This window comes from Ovis aries, chromosome 23 (genome assembly GCF_016772045.2).
Source record: "Ovis aries strain OAR_USU_Benz2616 breed Rambouillet chromosome 23, ARS-UI_Ramb_v3.0, whole genome shotgun sequence".
Classification (NCBI taxonomy): Eukaryota; Metazoa; Chordata; class Mammalia; order Artiodactyla; family Bovidae; genus Ovis; species Ovis aries.
In genome coordinates, this window is record NC_056076.1 from 21,335,711 (window position 1) to 21,358,675 (window position 22,965).

Below are 22,965 nucleotides of genomic sequence, written 5' to 3' on the forward strand. Positions count from 1 at the left end.
ATCCTAGTTTTCTCAGTGTTGAGTTTCAAGCCAACTTTTTCACTCTTCTCTTTCACTTTCATCAAGAGGCTCTTTAGTTCTTCTTCACTTTCTGCCATAAGGGTGGTGTCATCTGCATATCTGAAAATTATTGATATTTCTCCCAGTAATTATGGATATTTCTCATGATGTACTCTGCACAGAAGTCAAATAAGCAGGGTGACAATATACAGCCTTGACGAACTCCTTTCCCGATTTGGAACCAGTATTCTACGTCCAGTTCTAACTGTTGCTTCCTGACCTATACACAGATTTCTCAAGAGGTAGGTCAGGCAGTCTGATATTTCCATCTCTTTCAGAATGTTCCAGAGTTTGTTGTGGTCCACACAATCAAAGGCTCTGGCATAGTCAATAAAGCAGAAATAGATGGTTTTCTGGAACTCTCTTTACTTTTTCAATGATCCAGCAGATGTTGGCAATTTGATCTCTGGTTCCTCTGCCTTTTCTAAATCCAGCTTGAACATCTGGAAGTTCATGGTTCACGTATTGTTGAAGCCTGGCTTGGAGAATTTTGAGCATTAATTTACTAGCATGTGAGATGAGTGCAATTATGTGGTAGTTGGAGCATTCTTTGGCATTCTCTTTCTTTGGGTTTGGAGTGAAAACTGACCTTTTCCAGTCCTGTGGCCACTGCTGAGTTTTCCAAATGTGCTGGCATATTGAGTATAGCAGTTTCACAGCATCATCTTTTAGGATTTGAAATAGCTCAACTGGAATTCCATCACCTCCAGTAGCTTGGTTCACATTCCAGGATGTCTGGATCTAGGTGAGTGATCATACCATCATGATTATCTGGGTCATGAAGATAATTTTTGTATAGTTCTTCTGTGTATTCTTGCCACCTCTTCTTAATATCTTCTGCTTCTGTTAGGTCCATACCATTTCTGTCCTTTATTATGCCTATCTTTGCATGAAATGTTCCCTTGGTATCTAATTTTCTTGAAGAGATCTCTAGTCTTTCCCATTTGCACTGATCACTGAGGAAGGCTTTCTTATCTCTTTTTGCTATTCTTTGGGACTCTGCGTTCAAATGGGTGTATCTTTCCTTTTCTCCTTTACCTTTCGCTTTTTTTCACAGCTATTTGTAAGGCCTCCTCAGACAACCATTCTGCATTTTTGCATTTCTTTTTCTTGGGGATGGTCTTGATCATTGCCTTCTGTACAATGTCACGAACCTCCATCCATAGTTCTTCAGGCACTCTATCAGATCTAATCCCTTGAATCTATTTGTCACTTCCACTGTATAATCGTAAGGGGTTGATTTAGGTCATATCTGAATGGTCTAGTGGTTTTCCCTATTCTCTTCAATATAAGTCTGAATTTGGCAATATGGAGTTCATGATCTGAGTCACAGTCAGCTCCCAGTCTTGTTTCTGCTGACTGTATACAGCTTCTCCATCTTTGGCTGCAAAGAATATAATAAATCTGATTTCAGTATTGACCATCTGGTGATGTCCATGTGTAGAGTCTTCTCTTGTGTTGTTAGAAGAGGGTCTTTGCTATGAGCAGTGTGTCCTCTTGGCAAAACTCCAAAATCCTTCTCAGTTCAGTTCAGTTCAGTCACTCAGTCGTGTCCGACTCTTTGTGACCCCGTGAAATGCAGCATGCCAGGCCTCCCTGTCCATCACCAACTCCCGGAGTTCACCCAAACCCACATCCATTGAGTCGGTGATGCCATCCAGCCATCTCATCCTCTGTTGTTCCCTTTTCCTCCTGCCCCCAATCCCTCCCAGCATCAGAGTCTTTTCCAATGAGTCAACTCTTCACATGAGGTGGCCAAAGTACTGGAGTTTCAGCTCTAGCATCATTCCTTCCAATGAACACCCAGGACTGATCTCCTTCAGAATGGACTGGTTGGATCTCCTTGCAGTCCAAGGGACTCTCAAGAGTCTTCTCCAACACCACAGTTCAAAAGCATTGATTCTTCAGTGCTCAGCTTTCTTCACAGTCCAACTCTCACATCCATACACGACCACTGGAAAAACCATAGCCTTGACTAGACGGGCCTTTGTTGGCAAAGTAACGTCTCTGCTTTTGAATACGTTATCTAGGTTAGTCATAACTTTCCTTCCAAGGAGTAAGCATCTTTTAATTTCATGGCTGCAATCACCATCTGCAGTGATTTTAGAGCCCCCAAAAATAAAGTCTGACACTGTTTCCCCATCTATTTCCCATGAAGTGATGGGACCAGATGCCATATCCCTCTCAGTAGGTGTTATTACTGTCCATATTTTTACAGATGAGTAATCTGAGACAAAGGTTCGGTAATGTCCTCAAAAACATAGCTAGTAAGTTCTGGGGCCAAGATCCACATGCTCCTAACACTGTTTCTGTCATCCCATTTCCCCAAACCCAGAGAAGCAGGTTGGAAGCAAATTAGGAAGCAAGAGATTGGAGTAATACTGTAAAGCAGCTATTATACCTACCTAGAGAAAGATTATTCGTCTCCAAGAGATTAAAAAGTGTAAGAGAGATCTAGAAAAGCCCAATATTTGCAGGATCATTTAGAATTACATATATCAAGAGCCCCTGAGAGCATTAATATATTCCTTCATAAAATAACAGGTCCTTCTAAATGCTCTTATGTCAGTCAGTCATTCAACAACTCAAGAAATTATCAGTGGAGCACCTAGCTAACCAACAGGAAAACATCAAATTATGTTATCTTGCATAAGACAAAGAAATTAAACATTTTAGGAATAACTCTCATCACAAAATGTATACAGCTTAAGGGAGAGCTTACATTTTATGCAGTTTAAACTTCACTTATGTAAAAACTTTAACTACATGCAAATTTTAATATTGCAACAATGTTAGTTGTATTTTATTCTTAGAAAAGCATAAATTTCTTACTTAGTACAACAACAGAATAACATCTACAGAAAAAGTGGCGTCATCTGAACTTAAATGCCTCTATGTTTTTGAAGAGTGTTAGAGGTAAAACAACACTGTTTCCCTAGGTTTCACTTACGATTTACTCTATTTGATCAGAAATGATTTAAAAGCATTTTCCTTACTGGGTTGGTAGCATTCTGTTTCCATAGGTGCAACGCTCCGTGGAAAGCATGAGCGATGATCATGGAGCCATCTTCATTGAACTGGCAATCATAAAATCCCAGGGTATTGCCACCCACTTCTCCTACTCGAACCTACTCAACAATACACAGAAAACAATTCATAACCGATTTCTCACAACAGAAACCACTGATTCCAGAGATTGTGTTCTCACTTATTTAACATATACGAAGAGTGAACATCTGTAGCTCTCGGAACACTGACTTGGGATTTACTGTTTCACGTACTCATTTTTCTTTTCCTTAAATATTCACATTTTACCTGTTCTAGCCAAACTCCTGACTCTTCATCTGGAGCCCAGAGAATCATGGTTTTATCCATTGAGGCAGACAACAATCTCATTGGCTGTTGTAGGATACCATCTAAAGAAAAAAACCAAACTACAGTAAGTCCTCTAAATAAAAAATTCAAATTGCATACTTTCATAGAGGCAAAGTGCGCTCGCCATGTCCAGTCACATAAGTTAGTTCACATGTCTAGCATGCATTTGTCACCTGTATGCATCCTCTACAAGTGGTCATGCTTTTGGGTACTTTACAGCACTGTATAGAGTCCAGTGGTACAGTATCGTTATTTTAAGCTAGATCTGCAAGAGGGCGACTTCACTGAACTCCTTGCTGTGCGATACAAGGCACTTTCTAATGAAGACCTCCAATGAAGAATTGGGAGGCCCACAGAAAGGACGAAGAGAGAAGAGAGGAAAAAGAAACTGAAGAACTGAAGAGATTCACGACACAGAAAACGGCACGAGGATTTTCTTTACTTGAGGAGGCACTGTTGGTTTTTCAGGCACGGGACCTGAACGTAGACCAGTACCCGAGGGTTGCAGCAGCCATTCGGAATGCAATCCAGTGCTACTTGTCATCTATGACAAGAAAAAGAGAGCTGCTACCCAGACATCACTGGATCATTTTTTCAACAGGCTTACATAGAACTGAATCCAGCAAAGAACCAATCCTTTGCCATCAACATCAGGTGTTGGGTGAGACTGCAGCCTGGCCTTCATCTTTTGACAGCCCTTCAGCTCTACCATCTCCCACCTCTTCTCCCTCCTCCCGTCAGTAACTCTGCTTGCCTGATCACTTGATGCCAGCCCCTGTATGCCAGCTGTTGTACTGCACTACTGTACTTTTCAAGGTAAAATGCTCTAAGATTAAAGATGTTTTATTATTTGTGTGAAAGTATTACACATTTATTATAGTACTGTACTATATAGCTGAGTGTATTAAGCTAGAAAGGCAGGTTGTACAAGCGCAAATGCATATTGATATATCATTTTAACAGCTACAAAACAGTTTTATGATTACATAAATATGTGTAGTATAAAAGGATAAAAAGTGCATAACTGAATTCAGCCTTAAGGGAAGGATGGAGGGGGAAGGGTTCAGGAAAAACTACAGGGATCCCCGTATCTATATCTAATTTATCTCTTATTTTAATTAATTTATTTATTCTTGGTTGTGCTGGGTCTCCATTGCTGCGCAGGTCCTCTCTAGTTGTGGCGAGTAAGGGAGCGAGGGCTTCTCACGGCGGTGGAGTCTCTTGCTGTGGAGCACAGGCTCCAGGCGCACGGACTTCGGTAGCTGCGGTGTGTGGGCTCAGTTGTGGCTCGCGGGGTCAGCAGTTGGGGCACACGGATTCAGTTGCTCTGCAGCATGTGGAACATTTCATGCCTGAGATTGAACCCAGGGTCCCTGCACTGGCAGGAGATTCTGATCCACTGAACCACCAGGAAGTCCTATAATATCTAATTTATCCTTTTTAAACTGCAGTAAATATGACATAATATAATAAAAGCTGGATGGTGTTACCTGAGCATTAATTACTGCTGCTCTCTATTCTTGTCTTGGGGAAGGGGCTGGGAAGAGAAAACGGGGCTGCTGCCACACTCAGCTCTACACCTCAGTGCCAACTCGAACGTGCACACAATCATCACTCCATAAACAGAGGTTAAGGGCAAAAGAAAGAAGGAAAATCTTTACTTAGTCATAAATGATGTAGCTGGGTACTACCAACTTTGTATTTCCAAGGGTAAAGGGTCAAGTGAAGTTGGCTTGAAAGTCAATTTCTCTTAAATCCCACAAGGATCAGGTAAAAACTTTAAAGATAAAAAGTTAAAAGCTGCATGGCAGTTTTGGCATCAAAGCAGGAATCATAGTTTTTTCTCTTTTAGAAATACAACTTGCAATGGAACTGAAGAGCTAGCTGAACAGGTTACAGTATTATACTCTGCCAACATGAAAATGTCTTATACTTGAGATATCTTTTTTAAAAATTATTTGTTTGTTTTGGCTGGGTTGGGTCTTCATTGTGGCGCACTGGCTCTTCACTGCTGTGCTAGGGCTTTCTTGAGTTGCAGCAAGCAGGGGCTTCTCTTGAGTTGTAGTAGACAGGCTCCTCATTGCAGCGGCTTCTCTTGTTGCGGAGCATGGGATCTAGGGTACGTGGGCCCAGCAGTTGGGGTTCACAGGCTTAGTTGCTCTGTGACATGTGGGAACTTAGTTCCAGACCAGGGATCGAACCTGCGTCCCCTGCACTGGCAGGCAGATTCTTAACCACTGGACCACAAGAGAAGTCCCTGAGATTTCTAATTACACTCAAAAATAGCCTCTACTTCATTTGGTCAGCTTAAAATTCTATCAGTCAGACTTAACTGAAACGAGGGCTTTGTGTTTGCTTTTCTTCCTACCTTTGTAAAATGAAGGCTGCCAATGAACCGCATTTACCCAGTTTTCATGACCAGCCAGTACAGTCTCCAGAGTAACCGCAAATGTTATTTTAATACCTACAACAACAAAAAAAGATTCTTCCCACAAAGTTCTCTTTAAAAGGAACATTTTCATAACCAACTCAGTTGTACAATTACATTAAAAAAAAAATCAGAACAGAACATGATTTAGATTCAACAAAAAACACTGAATTCTAAATTTCATTAACTTTACCCCTTGTTCAAAATTACAGGAGAAAAAAGATATGTAAACTCTAAAGATGTATAGATTTTTCTTTATGTTTTGCCTGCTGCTGCTGCTGCTGCTAAGTCACTACAGTTGTGTCAGACTCCGTGCAACCCCATAGACTGCAGCCCACCAGGCTCCCCCGTCCCTGGGATTCTCCAGGCAAGAACACTGGAGTGGGGTGCCATTTCCTTCTCCAATGTATGAAAGAAAAAAGTGAAAGGGAAGTCACTTAGTTGTGTCTGACTCTTCATGACCCCATGGACTGCAGCCTACCAGGCTCCTCTGTCCATGGGATTTTCCAGGCAAGAGTACTGGAGTGGGGTGCCATTTGCCTACTTAGCTATAAATAAAAATTAAGGGATATGTTCTATTTTAAATTTTCAGGGACAGTGACTCTTATACTATAATTAAAAAACAAAAAAGACATGCCGGCCTCCTTTGCAATCCTCACTCACTATATGAAATAGTCTAAACTACCATTAAGAAGAGACAACACTCCTAAGATAAATGTAAAAATAAAGGAAGTCAAATCAGTACTGTGAACTTTCAAACAAAATAATTAATGAAAATATCACAAAAGTTTTCATATTTGGAAACAATGTGCTGCTTATAGTATTTCTTGGTTCTCTCCATAAATCTGTCACCAAATCTCAACTCTAATGGGCGTTATAACCAAGAAGAGTAATAACAAAGAAGTGTATTTCTGGATGAACAATGTTAAGTAAGGATTAGCATTATGATTTTCATACCCATAGAAAATTATCTCCAACAGAACCTACCATGGAGGGGTACTATTCTAATGCCAGACAAAAAGAAAATCAGAACTACATATGCCATTCAAATATAGGAATTTTGTTGTCTCTTATGAATATCCTCCAACAAAGGTACAAATAATTCACATTATTTCTTTAGATTTTCCTATGCTAAAACTGAAATAAGCAAAATTTTACAAACCAATTTATTGAGAAAATACTAAACATTTTCAGCAACAAAAAAAGCCTAACATGGTTTAGAAAAGTAAGTTTCCTATATTAAAAATGACTTACTCTCACATAAAAATAAAAAAGGAAAAATGCATAATATAAGTTTCAGCTAGGGATCTGATATTTCTGAAAACCTAACCTTCACATATGTGTAGTGATACAGATAAATAAATCAGCTAGGAAATCTAAGAATTACTGCATCAAATATTTTCATTATTACTCACTTTCATTTTCTACAGTAAAAGTATTTTCTTTCAGTTTTATATTATCATCTTCCTGAGTTTCTAAAGATGTTGATTTTACATACAGTCTCCACATGCGTATCAGGCAATCTTGTGAACAGCTTGCTAGAAAAAGATCTCTTCCTAGTTAAAAAAACAGATATTATTATTTTTAGAACATTCTATTCTTAAATTTAAGTATAAGAGTTTTTCTTCTACAATATATACATTTCTAGATTTCCTGAAAAAATTAGACTTTGCTTCCCTATCTTTCATTAATTTGACTGATATTAATTTTCAATGACACTGACAAATACACATAAAATGCTAATAAACAGTTATAATATTTGGTATTCCTATACAATCTACTAATTTCTACGAACTTCCCAAGACTGTCTGCACAAGCAATAGCCAGTGTCCTCCTGTAAAGATCAACTTATGTCATCCTCTACCATCCCAACTAATACTTAATACAAAGGATAAGTATCCTCTTTTCTAACTGGGCCAACAGAAAAATGTTACATACAAAGAAAATGTTAAATTAAAACATAAGAGGCTGCTCTTTTTGAAAGTTACACATACTTGTCTGCACTATATGTACTTTAGCAATATTTCATACTGACCAAAGGCTGCCCATTCCACGCCTCTTATCCAATCCTCATGTCCAGAGAGAAAAAGCATTTTCTGAAACTAGTAAGATAACAAAAATCACAGGATTTAATGTAAGAATTTAATATTTTAATGTATATCAGTGACTTCATTTGATCTCAGCCATTCCTCCTGCATTTTTTAAAAAAAACTGGGAACACTATCTGATAGAGTGAGTTCTCACTTGGGAATGAAAAAAAGTCATCATCTGTATCATTTAACTGAGCAGTCATGGTGGGCTGCAGTCCATGGGGTTGTTAGGAGTCAGACACGACTGAGCGACTTCACTTTGACTTTTCACTTTCATGCACTGGAGAAGGAAATGGCAACCCACTCCAGTGTTCTTGCCTGGAGCATCCCAGGGACAGGGGAGCCTGGTGGGCTGCCGTCTATGGGGTCGCGGAGTCGGACACGACTGAAGCGACTCAGCAGCAGCAGCATGAGGAGATAATATCTGTAGTCCCCAAACACATCAACTGTTCACAAGGTAAAATGACATACACTGTAGATACAATACAGAAAAAAGCTGGGCGGCTGAACATAATGATTTTTAGCTTTCTTATAAAATGCAAAGAAGTAAGTATTTCTATTATTAACTAGGGATTCCCTGGTAGCTCAGCTGGTAAACAATCCACCTGCAATGCAGGAGACCCTGGTTTGACTCCTGGGTCGGGAAGATCCGCTGGAGAAGGGATAGGCTACGTACTCCAGTATTCTTGGACTTTCCTGGTGGCTCAGCTTGTAAATAATCCACCTGCAATGCAGGAGACCTGGGTTCAATCCCTGGGTTTGGAAGATCCCCTGGAGAAGGGAATAGCTATGCACTCTAGTATTCTAATCTGGAGAATTCCATGGACTGTATAGTCCATGGGGTCACAAAGAGCAGGCATGGCTGAGCGACTTTCACTCACTCTCTATTAACTAAATGAACATAGGGTTAACCAACGCTCTTTCCGAAACTTCCCTCTGGTTTAACCACTCAAAGAACAGGAAAAGATTACAAGAACAAATAATCACTGCTAGGGGTGTATTTCACGGTAGGTATGTTATATCTCATTTAAATTTCTTAAGAAAAATTACTACAACAACATTTCCCTCTCTTCTTCCCGACCTAACAATCTGTCTTCCGCAACAAGTCTGGACTTGGAGGCCAAAGCAGCAGCAGAATACTTGGCGATCAAACAGCGACAAGCGGTTTAACAGGGGACTGTTGAAAAGATTTTCCTATTGGATTGGTCAACTTAGATCAGAACATCCCCCAAACTCTATAATCTAGAAAGTCTGTCTTAAGATATGGAATTAAGCAGAACATAATTCTAGCCTCTTAAAGAAAGATGAACAATTACCTGATTGTTTTGTTGAACAAATAAGTGAATTTTGCAGTCATCATCACCACATGCTAATACCGGCACTGGGAGGAAAAAGAGGCATTACTATAAGCATCATATAACATATATATATAATATTATACAACATCATAACAGCCATCCTAAGTTATGACAATCACCTATGCCGTGTCCTAAGTTCTAGGTAGAGCCTTGAATTCTATTTCCCACATCACTGAACAAATAAATTGAAAGCACTCAATAATATCTTTAGGAATAAAATGAATATTCTAGAATGTTCCATTAAATGGATACTTGGCAAAGAATGACTATTAACAGAATCCTCTCCTCTGTTCTGTGTCATCTATGATAGAAGGAGCAATAAAAAGAGCTCAGCAGTAAAAACAAGCTGGGAGCACTTAACCATGTCAGCCAGAACACTTAATAGGAATCATTAGCCCATGTGAATAATAAAAAACCTGGGAGAGCAACTAAGAGCCCAGCATCCTGGTTATTGCACAAAGATTTAACAGTATGTTTGTTACTTTGAGGACCCTACGTTTCCAGAATTTGATAATAAAACAAAATCCACGGAGTAATTAAAGAACAAAATAGAAGCACATATATAACTATGTGGTTAAAAAGCTATGAAAGGTGTGACTGTAAAATCAGTTTTCTTTAAATCAATTTTTAAAAAAGCCATAAAACTTCAGTCACTCAGCCTCAATGCAGATGCGAAGAAATGAAATTGTATGTAACGAAAACCACAACAGAACGTGTGCAATTCCTCCTCCCGGGAAGCCCTGGCAGAAAGTGGGACATCACGTGAGACCACGAGGTTGCAGCTCTCGCTGCAGATGGCAAAACAGCCTGGAGGTTTCCAGGCCCAGCCTCTGCCCACCAGCTCTGTCCTCCAGGCAACTGGGGAGCCACAAGACTATCTGACGTGCGCTGGCCACCATCCTGGTGGAGGATAATCAAAGACAGGTAAAGACGGGCTTCCCAGCAAAAGGTCATTTTTCGCTTAGAGATTTTAAGTGGTCTGAGGCAAACTGTCACTGCGCACAATGAGCAGGGGCTGTCACCTTGAGAGAAATGCTCATGGGCCCATCCTTAGTACCTTCTCAACTTATCCCAGACCTCCATCTTCTACAGAGCTAGGCAATTTCCCCAAATTTCATCTATATTCAACATGTATCTAATAAATAGGAGTATCAATCTCAAGTTCATATTAAACGTCTTAAATTTTTAACAGCTACTGAAGTTTCTAACAGCCACCCCCTTAACCTTATGTTTTATACACAGATCATTTGACTACTGAGAACAAAAGTATGTTATCCATGTCTCTCAACTTGTCTTCTGAAAATATTCAGATACAAAATTAAGATCCAATATGTTTCTTTGAGGTCCTAGTTGTATGGAGATATGAAAATACACTGCTCTTTTAATATACACCTAGCAGGAAACTCACCATCAATATTAGGCAAAAAAGACAAGCAGAGAGCCAGAGCGAATCCATTTCCAAAGTTCAAGGTCTGAAGGCATGTCACTAAGAAATAAAACACACCATGAACAACTAACTCAGCTTATCCTCCTGGAGAGGTCCAGCGGCATCATCAGAACCCTGGACATCAGCAGAGAGATGAGAAAAGTCAGTCCTGGGCCCCCAGTGACAATGGGAATTTAAACGGTCAGCTTTAAGGTTACAAGAGAACAAGGTTACAGAGAACAAAAAGACCTAAATGAAAAGGCTTTGAGGAAATTTACATTATCAACAGTTTGGTAAACAGGAATTCTAGAAAAGTATACAAGAAAAAACATGTAGATTAGAATTCTAACATTTCAAAAACTGCTTGAAAGACAAAAAATTATGACACTCATCTAAGATGCTGTTCATTTGATAATTATTATTTCATCTGTTTGGAACAATGGCTCTAAACCTACCTTCAGAACCCTGTTTAGACCAGATTCTAACAGTAGAATCGGAAGCTGTGGACACTATCAGTGTCTGCGATGCAACGTCTGGCGCCCTCCTCTGGTAAACGGCATGCACTGCATAAACAGGTCCTTCATGGCCGTAGATGTGGACTGCTTTTAAAAGCTGAATCACAAATAACAACAAAAACGCTACGTTAAACGAAAGAATTATCAGTTTCACCTGCACTTAACTAGAATCAGAGGATTAAAGGCATTGTTAAAATGCCTGACCCAGAAATAAGTCCTTTCAAGCTGAGATAGTGAAGGACAGGGAAGCCTGGCGTGCTGCAGTCCATGGGGTTGCAAAGAGTCAGACACAACTTAGCGACTGAACAAGAACAAGCTGAGAAGAACATAAACTTGTGCGAAGTCTGTCTGATTATATTAACAACACACAAAATGTGTACATCCCTTGACATAGCAATCTCACATCTAAGAACCTACTCTGAGAGAGCAGCACTAGTTTAACTGATAATAAAAGACAAATGCAAAAGCATTTATCATACACTCTTCAGGAAAACTGCAATCAACTTAAAAGTATTAATAGGAAAAAAAGTGTTAATAGGAAACTGATTAAATAATTTTAGACTCATATTCTAAGCCAACAAAAAGGATAATGCTCACTTATCACCATGGAAAGACATCAATGACATTGATACCTTTGAAGACTACAGGCCAGATTTGTGGACTCCTCCTCTAGGATTGGTCTGACATCTCCCCATGAAAAGATTCAGGGCTGACATTGTGACGTTGTCACAACATCAGTATAACACACCAGCAGATACGCAATGTCAGCCTGTTCCACTATCAGTTAAATTACCTTTGATATTTTAGCAAAGGTAGTGTCAACCATGTTTTTTCACTATGGTGAAAATTTTTTTTGGTGGTAATATGTGAGAAGGCAATGGCACCCCATTCCACTACTTGCCTGGAGAATCCCATGGACAAAGGAGCCTGGTAGGCTGCAGTCCATGGGGTCGCTAAGTCGGACACAATTGAGCGACTTCACTTTCACTTTTCGCTTTCATGCATTGGAGAAGGAAATGGCCACCCACTCCAGTGTTCTTGCCTGGAGGATCCCAAGGACAGGGGAGCCTGGTGGGCTGCCATCTATGGGGTCACACAGAGTCGGACACGACGGAAGTGACTTAGCAGCAACATGTGAGATTATGTTTTAGGAATGAGTAAATGTTCTGTTTGCTGTCAAACTTTTACCAAGTTTTTTCAGCATCCACTCATAATACTTGCATGTATCAAGCAGAGCTACAAAATAAAGAACTGGCAAAAACTGGGAAACGCCACCTGGTTATCACTCTTCCTGCCTGCCATGCAAGATTACGATCTGTAGTATCATTTCTGTTATTGTGGGTCTGTATTTTTAACAGTTCCAAATATGTAAGATTTACCACTTTCCTTGAGAGGTATGTTTTGTAAATTGCTGTCTGCTGAAATAAAGGTGCCTTAAATATCTCAACTGTTTTTCCAATTACTTAAGTAGAACTCTGCCACTCAAAAAGGTAATTAATAGTTACATATAAGGCTTTGTACACTAAATTCCTGTAGTCATTAACCTCTGACTTCTCTGAAAAAAACCACTTTTTAAAATTCAAGTAAACAAAATCACTTTAGTACATAATTAAACACTAGAGATATGGAACAATCTTCATTAGAATGTTAGCCACGTAAATCTTGTGTCTTTTTTCTTCTTTATACTTTCTGGTATTTAAAATTTACTGTTATTGTTGTTGCTCAGTCACTAAGTCGTGTACAACTCTTTGCAATCCCAAGGACTGCAGTATGCCAGGCTTCCCCATCCTTCACTATGTTTCGGAGATCGCTCAAATTCATGCCCACTCAGTCGGTAATGCTATCTGAGTCTGTATAATTACTTCCCAAATGTTAAATCTATGGGAAAAACTCATTTCACACCTGTTTTTGTCTGTTTCATTTTATACTGAAGTATCATTGATTTACAGTGTTACATTGTATTATACATATTCTTTTTCATATCCTTTCCTGTTATGGTTTTGAATAAAGTTCTCTGTGCTATACAGTAGGGCCTTGTTGTGTTATTCATTTTATATAGTTTGTATCTGCTAATCCCAGGCTCCTGATTTTACCCCATCCCCATCCCCTTTCCCCTATGGCAATCATAAATTTGTTTCCTATGTCATTTCACATCTTTAAGCAGAATTTTATTTCAACCATCAGAGAATCTTAAAAGCTCAAACAAAACAAATCTCTCAAGTTCACTGGCTTGTTAAAAAACAACACCCACTAGTCAAAGACTCAAATCTCTCATTATGCCAGCTTAAAACTATTTCCTTTTATCAGAAGTCAAGATGCAATGAGCACCTGTGTGCATGAAAATGCATACCAGACGGAACCTTTAAGCCTCTCAAGCTACAGTGTATGACTCCTTCCTCCAAATCCTCTTACTCCCTTCATCCCTCTTTGAGGCCTTTCATCTTCCTCCTTTTCCTGTTTAGCCTCAGCCTCCTTTCTGGTCAATGTCTAAGTTTGCTATCTGCCATCAGATACTTAGCCTGTAAGTCTCTCTACCGACAGAAGCTTAGGGTAGCACTGACAAAAGAGTCTTACAAGTCTTAACTCAAGGTCTCAAAAATGAGTGCTCAAGTGGTTCTCTCTGAATTCCTCTGCCAAGGTAAGTCCAAATAGGAGCTGCTTTGCTACATAAGCCTTTGCAGTTCTCATTCAAGTCTAAGTGACTCCACAATCCCCACCTCCACATCTGGCCCCTTTCTCTGGAGACAAGTCTGGGTATCTGGCCAGCAATACAAGTGAAATGTTTACATCTTCCCTCCCACTTGCCTATTTTGCTTTGTAGAAGCATCTTTCTTCTAGGGCCTGGAGACAGAATCCCACTGTTTTTGATTTCTCACTTCTCTACCCACAAGCTTCCCACTCTTTTGACAACTATCTAGTCAATGCCAAAATCATTCTGCCTTCAAGAATACATTTCATATCTCTTTCTTCATATTTTTTCCTATCCCAATTTGGCACACTCCTGTTAGACTCATTTTCCTTTGACATACAATACTCCACTACCTAGAAATCCTGCTGCTGGTGGCTTTAGCTGCTAAGTCGTGTTTGACTCCCATGACCCTATGGACAGAAGCCCACCAGGCTCCTCTGTCCATGGGATTTTCCAGGCAAGAAATCATGAATGACTCCCAAACGCCTGTTCATAAAGAACAAACTCTTGAACTCAAAGTCTCACGAGATCGTCTCTTCCTCTTACTAGAGAAGTAACACTTCTACTGCCCATCATGTGGTATCAAGAAATATTTCCAAAATGGTGTTCCTCAAAGTTACAATGGATGCTAAGGGATTTAAAGGGGGGTGGGGGGGGGGGTATCAGACTTGAAGGAAACACTGGTTGGAATGGGCAGGCCTGCCCATGCCAGAACTGTTCAGAGCCTCCACTGTGCTCATATACACTTAATGACTCTCTAAGAGAAGAACATGTACTGGTTCCCACAGTGGCCACAGACTCCTTTTCACTCAGAGCTTAAAGATGAAGAATCCTCTGAATGAGCTTGAAAAGCCCTGCCCTTAAGACATCTTAGGCTATGGTGAAAAACGGATACTTCTGAGCAGATGGTCTCCTTTCTTACATGAACTTTGATTCATACATTTTTCTCCTACCTGGAATCCTCAACCCTTTAAGTCTTCCTAAGAAAATCATCTCATACTGTTAGACTCAACTCAAGGGCCACGTCTTAAATCCCTACTGAACTTTCACAGCAGCATGGTTGTGGTACAGCAAGTGCAAGCACTCACCCATACAGCCACCTTTGTACTTATTAAACAAATTTGTAGTTATTTAACCACATTTTATCTTCGATATATATGCACAATTCATGAACAGGATTCTGGCTCATTTGTATCTTCTGCATGGCAGATGTTCAAATATCTGATGCACCAGCTTCACATTTTTAATCTCTGCTTCCAACTAGAACCAACCTAAACGTCCATTCACAGAGGTCCATGCACGCCCAGTACTGCATATTGTAACATCACGCAGAATTATATAAATCTGTATCCACAAGGCAACCATTGTCCTATGCACACAGCAGTATGAATTTTTGTGATCACTGAAAACAAAACAGCCCATGTAAGAGAACTTTGTAAATTATTTCAAATGTTAAGACATTCAAAGAAATGACTGACAGCCTATGAATATGGAAGCAGGTATTATTAGAAGGAAGGGAACAGGACCTATGACATATGGAAGATACAGGATCTGGATTACTAATAAGCAAGAATAAGGAAGTTCATCAAGGAGGAACACGAGAAAAATGACAGGAAAAACTGAAAATAAATGTAGATATGACAGTCATTTCTTATAATCATAAACATGTCTACCCACCTGATTATTCTCTATTTCCCAGTGAATCACTTGATTATCAGATCCTCCAGAAACTAATTCAGTTGAAGGAGCTGAAAAAAAATTGTATCTCAATGAACATTTTTTCCCCAGCTATTTTGAAAAACTTCAAAGCTATGGAAAAAACAAAACTCAGATACTTTTACCTGTATTCACCAACTGTTACGATTTTGCCATATTTGCTTGATATCTTGCTCTCTGTATGTACATTTACACACACCTCCATTTTTGCTTTTGACAAACCATTCAAAAATAAGTTGGAGGCATGATGACCTTTGATCCTTAAGATATTTTACCCTATTCTTCTCAAAAACTGGAACATTCTCCTACATTGTTGTTGATTAGTCGCTCAGTCGTGTCTGACTGTGTGCGACCCCACAGACTGTAGCCTACCAGGCTTCTCTCTCCATCAAATTTCCCATGCATAAATACTGGGGTGCTCTGCCATTTCCTTCAATAGGGGATCTATCTCGCCAACGCAGGGATCGAACCCACATTTCCTGCATTGACAGGTGGATCCTTTACCCACTGAGCCACCACATATAATTATCACATTCAAGAATGTTAACAATAACACAGTAATGTTACATAATAATACATATTAAAATTTCCCAAGACTGTCCCAGTATGTCTTCTGTAACTTCTTTTTTACTCAAAAATCTAAGGACCATACATTATGCATTTGATTGACACATCTTTTAAGTCTCCTTTAATCCTGAATAACTTTCCAGTTTCTCCTTTTGTCACAATGCGAGTCCAGGCCAGTTGTTTTGCCCAATGTCCCTCAATATGAATTTGCCTGGTTGTTTCCTTATGAGACTCAGGCTAAACACTTTGGGTAGAAATAACATATACCAGTCATTATAGTTAGCTGGTACTGTCAAGCACATGAAATATTTTTGAAATCAAACACATATTTCAAAATAGCTCCTTCAAACATTTATTTATTGATAGAAGAAAATGAATAAGAACCAAAAAGGGGGAAATAATCTAATCTTGGTTTGGATTTTCCATTTATTTATTTCTGCTGGTTTATGCCTAGATAGTTAGGTGAAACAGCTGGCAGACTGAACACATTAGATTTGTACTCAAAAGTCCCAGGCTCATATCCTAACCCTGCTGCCAGCCAGGTGCAATCTTGGGCTTTAATTTCTTCATGTGTCATGGCATTTAAGCCACTGACCTAACTATATCATTCTGATAACTGCTCTAAGGTACATGAAAGTAATGTGATAAGAACCAGATGTTTTGAAAATATAAAATAATATCACTAGAATTTCATGTCACTGATATATGGGTTAGAAAGAGTACCTGAATTATCTGGCAATAGAATCCAATTCTGAGAAAATCAGTTATAACCGTAATAGATTTCAGTGATACACAAGCAATTCATTTTATGTAACCTCACTTTTAAAGGGAAGATAAAACATACAAGCCCAAATTAATACTTTAAAAGGAATCCCTATACTGAGATTCAAGTAGGTTTTGATGTCATTTGGTAGCAATTAATATAATAACAATTTTATTTTAATATATGTACTAACAGCCACTCTTTCTACTATTTAATGGTTTTTACTGACCTAATATGACTAACTCTGCATTACCAACTGTAATAAGTAGCTTATTAAACGTTCTCTTACTGTCACAGATAAAACCACAGCTCACTAATTCAGGAAATTTTGCCTTTGGGCCTGGCTCAGGATGCTCTCAATAAATAGCTGAAAAATCAGAAAATAAAATTAATTCAAGAGTCCATAAGAACACTATAGTAGGTATAGTTAAGACATATGAGGAATTTCCACAGGATTTTAGAAGCCCATCTAAAAGCAATGCTAAATAAAAATTCTGGAGCCGTGGAATCTGAGAGATGAAAGAGACCTGGAGATAATCTAGTCCAGCAATTCCCAAATGTTTTGATATCAGGACTCATTGACACTCATAAAATTTTTTAAGGACCCCAAAGACCTTTTGTTTATATAGGCTATATGTGCCAATATTAATCACAACAGAAATTAAAACTGAGAAATTTGAAAAATACTTGTATATTAGTTCACTTACGAATAACAAGAACTAACATAACATTTTTTAATAGGGGGAAACCCTGTATTTCCCAAAACAAAAAAAATAAGAAGAAAGGCACTGTTTAATATTTCAGCAAACCTCTTTAAAGTCTGACTTTATTAGAATACACCTGGATTTTCATATCTGCTCCAGTGTTTAAACGGTGGCAACATCACACATTACGTAGTCACTGGAAAATGGCACTGCATACTTGGGACAGAATGAAGGTGAGGAATAACTTCTTAGTATTATTCAGAAAATAATTTTGACCTCATAGGTGTCATGCATCACTCACTGATTTAGTCCAAAGTTTTACTTTTTGTATATTAATGGGGTCGCAAAGAGTCGGACATGACTGAGCTACTGAACTGAACTGAACTGAAGATGCAAACTAGGGTCAACAAAAATGCAATGCCTTGCCCAAAAAATCAATCGTTTGTCTGTGGCAGAAACAGACCACCCAGGGGCCGAATTTTCTGAATCCCAGTCTGGGCTCCAATACAAGCATACAGGCTTTGGTCAAAAGCTGTGGGCAATGGCGGGGCTCTCGCTTCAGGAGGGGGGTGCCTCTACCCTCATCCTAAGTACTGCTGCGTTATCCATGCTTCAAAGTAGAAGTAGTATAAGTCAGATATTTCACTGAGCATGTCATTTTTCTTCTATTTTTCTAAATACATAATATCGGATACAGTAATGCTAAATTAAGAGAAGTCAGATTAATACTTACAACCATCCTGTTTACAAATCCACTGTAGGCAATTGACTCGAGCAGCATGACCATTCAGGTTGGTGACAACAACCCTTTTCTGTAGAGGAGAAAACACCAGTTAGTATGTTGGAATGTGTCCCACAGAGGAGCTGATAAATTAATAAATATCAGATTTCAGAAAATGTTCAGGATTACTTCAAACAGAATCACCTTCCTTAACTCATAAACTTTACCATGGCTTAAGTCATCCATTCACTTTTTAAAATTCATTCCTGCCTTCTGCCCCACTCCACAGTCACTCAGCCCTACCCTCTTCTTATTTAGGGAGCCTGTCTCCAAACCAGATTAGACAAGGCCTATGTTCTCACTGGTCTCAGGGTCTACTTTTACCATGCTTGTACAGATTCAAGAATTTGGTAGACCTAAAGAAAAATCAAGGAATGCATGATTGATGGATGCAAAATCATGGCTTACTTAGCATGCCATGGCTGATCTGGTGTTGGATTCTTCAGCCTTAAGGACACAAGGTCACTAGGCCACAACTACGAAGGTCCTCAGACATCATATCCCTTCAGGGCCTACAGCCAGGTTCCCTGCAGATCCTCAGACTGCTGCTTTCACCAGATCACTCCACACCTGGGTTTTCTCTACATCCCCCACTGCTGGAGACTCTCTGCCTACTGGGCCCTCCTCTTACAGCCCTTTCTCTACCGGTTGCCTAGAGCACTGACTTCACACCTGCTTACACATCAACTGGAATTCTCACAGCTGAGAAAAAGGTATACAAAGGGAAATGTGCACAAGCTAATATAGTTCACATATGGGTTACGTGAGTTTGGGAAACAATCTAAAGCAGGGGCCCCCAGCTTCCGGGATCTAATGCCTGATGATCTGAGATGGACCTGATGTAATAATAAACTGCACAATAAATGTAATGCGCTTGAATCATCCCAAAACATACCCTCCCATCCCTGGTCTGTGGAAAAACTGTCTTCCATGAAACCAGTCCCTGGTGCCAAAAACACTGGAGCTTGCTGATTTAAAGTATTTCATTGTCTTTCTCACCAGAATGAGAATTCCTTGATGGGCAGGAGTCATAACCCATTATTTTTGCGTCATCACCACTCAGTTCAAGACTAGCATCAAAGAGTGTGCTGAACGAACATCATCTCCAAAGTTTCACTTTAGCATCTGACACATTGAATCCTATATTTAATTAAATACCCAGCCAACAATACTTAACAAAACTTCCTAGGATCCATACACCTTTTCTCTTGATGTTAAAATCCCCTGAGATAGCCACCAATTTATCATTAAAAATTAAAATGTGGCGGAAGGCATGGGTACAAATCCACTAGACAGCTGCAGGAAGATAGGCTTCTACAGCCTTGGTTGATGGCCAACGTAAAGTTTACCCTTGGTTTTATGTGATTTATCTTGCCAGTTAAGAGTGCATGGAAAAGCACAAAGCAAGAAGCATAACCCTCCCAGACATCAGACAGTGCTACAAAGCTACAGTAATCAAAACAACATGGCACTGACCAAAAAAAAAAAAGAGAGACATATGGATCAATGGAACCAAACAGAGAGCCTAGAAATAAACCCACACACCTAGGGTCAATTAATTTTTCACAAAGGAGGCAAGAATATACAATGAAGAAAAGACAGTCTCTTCAGCAAGAAGTGTCAGGAAAGCTGGACAGCTGTATGTAAATCAATAAAGTCAGAACACACCCTCACATCAAACCCCAAAATAAAATGGCTTAAAGACTTAAATATAAGACATGACACTGTTAAACTCCTAGAAGAGAACATAGGCGAAACAGTCTCTAACAAAAATTGTATCAGTGTTTTCTTAGACCAGTCTCACAAAGCAACAGAAACAGAAGCAAAATTAACATATGGGACCTAATCAAACTTATAAGCTTTTACATCATAGCAAAGGAACAAGACTAAACAAGACTTAAAGACAACCTACAGACTGGAAGAAAACATCTGTAAATGATGTGACCAACCAGGGCTTAATTTCCAAAATATACAAACAGCTCACACACAGTTCAATAACAACAACAACAACAAAAATTTTCAAAAAATGAGCAGAAGATCTAGACATTTCTAAAAGAAGACACACAGATAGCCAAGAGGTATGCGAAAAGATGCTCAACATCGCTAATTAGAGAAATGGAAAGTAAAACTACAATGAGATCTCACCTCACACCAGTCAGAAAGGCCATCATTAAAAAGTCTACAGGTAACAAATGCTGAAGAGTGGTTGTAGCAGTGGTCTACCCTGCTACACTGTTGGCAGGAATGTAAATGGATGCAACCACTATGGAAAACAGTACCTTAAAAAACTAAACATGGAACTACCAAACGATCCACCTATCCCACTACTGAGAATATATCTGGAAAAGGTGAAAACTCTAATTCAAAAGATGCACGCACCCCAATGTTCAAAGCAGCACTATTTTTACAATAGTCCAGAAATGGAAGCAACATAAATATCTATCGACAGATGAAGGGATAAAGAAAACATGATATACATATACATTCACACACATACAAGGTAATATTACTCAGCCATTAAAAAAAAAATAAGGCCATTTGAAGCAACATGGATGAACTTGGAGATTATCATACTAGGAAAGTCAGAAAAAGAAAGACAAATATCATTATGTGGAATCTAACATATGACACAAATGAACTTATCTTCAAAACAGAAACAGACTCACAGACACAGACTTGTCATTGTCAAGGGGGATGGAGGGTGAAGGATGGATGGATTCAAAGTTAGGAATTTGCAAAAGCAAGCTACTGTATATATTTATGTATAACTGAATCACTTTGCTGTACACAGAAACCAACACAGCACTATAAATCAACTATATTTCAATAAATAAAAAAAGCTTTTGAAGAGTGCATGGTAATAACAAAACAAAAACTGGAAGGAGGGAAGCAAGCTCAAGAAAAATGAGTACAACTATTTCAAGTTTCACTCTGCATTGGATAGGAGGATGATGGAACTTTTTAATTTAAGTATGGCTGATTTACAATGATTCAGGTGTAAAGCAAAGTAATTCAGTTATTCTTTTTCAGACTCTTTTCCATTATAGGCTATTGCAAGATACTGAACATAGTTGCCGGTGCTATACTATACGTCCCCATTGTTTTTCTATTTTATAAGATATATTGTAGTACATATCTGTTAATCTCAACGCCCTAATTTAACCCTCCCTGCCCCATTCCCATTAGGCAACTATAAGTTTGTTTTCTGTCTGTGAGTCTATTTCTGTTTCCTAAACAAGTTCCTTCGTAAATTTTTTAGATTCCACATGTAAGTGATACCATATGGCATTTATCTTTCTCTGTCTCCCTTAGTATGATTATCTGTAGGTTCATCCACGTTGCTGCAAATGGTATTCATTCTTTTCGTGGCTAAATTGTATTCCCTTGTGTGTGTGCGTGCACGTGCACGTGTGTGTGTGTATATATATATATATATACACACACGTATATATACATATCACCACATCCTCTTTATCCATTCATCTGTCGAGGGACATATAAATTGCTTCTATGTCTTCCTGCTGCTGCTGCTGCTAAGTCACCTCAGTCGTGTCTGACTCTGTGTGACCCCACAGAAGGCAGCCCACAAGGCTCCCCATGTCTTGACTGTTGTAAATAGTGTTGCTAAAACCGCTAGACCATTCCGGTATGACCTAAATCAAATCCCTTATGATTATACAGTGGAAGTGAGAAATAGATTTAAGGGCCTAGATCTGATAGATAGAGTGCCTGATGAACTATGGAATGAGGTTCGTGACACTGTACAGGAGACAGGAATCAAGACCATCCCCGTGGAAAAGAAATGCAAAAAAGCAAAATGGCTGTCTGGGGAGGCCTTACAAATAGCTGTGAAAAGAAGAGAAGCGAAAAGCAAAGGAGAAAAGGAAAGAAGAAGCATCTGAATGCAGAATTCCAAATAGCAAGAAGAGATAAGAAAGCCTTCTTCAGCGATCAACGCAAAGAAATAGAGGAAAACAACAGAATGGGAAAGACTAGAGATCTCTTCAAGAAAATTAGAGATACCAAGGGAATATTTCATGCAAAGATGGACTCAATAAAGGACAGAAATGCAATAAAGGACAGAAATGGTATGGACCCAACAGAAGCAGAAGATATTAAGAAGTAGCAGCAAGAATACACAGAAGAACTGTGCAAAAAGATCTTCACGACCCGGATAACCACGATGGTGTGATCACTCAGCTAGAGCCAGACATCCTGGAATGTAAAGTCAAGTGGCCCTTAGAAAGCATCGCTACAAACAAAGCTAGTGGAGATGATGGCATTCCAGTTGAGCTATTTCAAATCCTGAAAGATGATGCTGTAAAAGTGCTGCACTCAATATGCCAGCAAATTTGGAAAACTGAGCAGTGCCCACAGGACTGGAAAAGGTCAGTTTTCATTCCAATCCCAAAGAAAGGCAATGCCAAAGAATGCTCAAACTACCATACAATTGCACTCATCTCACATGCTAGTAAAGTAATGCTCAGAATTCT

At 39.2% G+C, this 22,965-nt stretch overlaps 1 protein-coding gene across 2 annotated transcripts in view; it reads right to left on the reverse strand.

Annotated features, from left to right (window-relative positions):
* Nucleotides 1–22,965, reverse strand: part of ELP2 (elongator acetyltransferase complex subunit 2) — a 55,305-nt gene that overhangs the window by 27,479 nt on the left and 4,861 nt on the right. Inside the window, exons 2-12 of one of the 2 annotated variants that reach the window (XM_042239381.1) lie at nt 18,425–18,503; nt 15,619–15,689; nt 11,193–11,349; nt 10,720–10,797; nt 9,966–10,169; nt 9,270–9,334; nt 7,899–7,965; nt 7,279–7,419; nt 5,804–5,899; nt 3,376–3,476; nt 3,057–3,188 (exon numbers count right to left, since the gene is read on the reverse strand). In XM_042239381.1, the coding sequence (XP_042095315.1) occupies nt 3,057–3,188; nt 3,376–3,476; nt 5,804–5,899; nt 7,279–7,419; nt 7,899–7,965; nt 9,270–9,334; nt 9,966–10,169; nt 10,720–10,797; nt 11,193–11,349; nt 15,619–15,689; nt 18,425–18,503 (1,191 nt within the window). The remainder of the gene's footprint in view (nt 1–3,056; nt 3,189–3,375; nt 3,477–5,803; nt 5,900–7,278; nt 7,420–7,898; nt 7,966–9,269; nt 9,335–9,965; nt 10,170–10,719; nt 10,798–11,192; nt 11,350–15,618; nt 15,690–18,424; nt 18,504–22,965) is intronic. The other variant, XM_004020416.5, reaches the window with a different exon arrangement.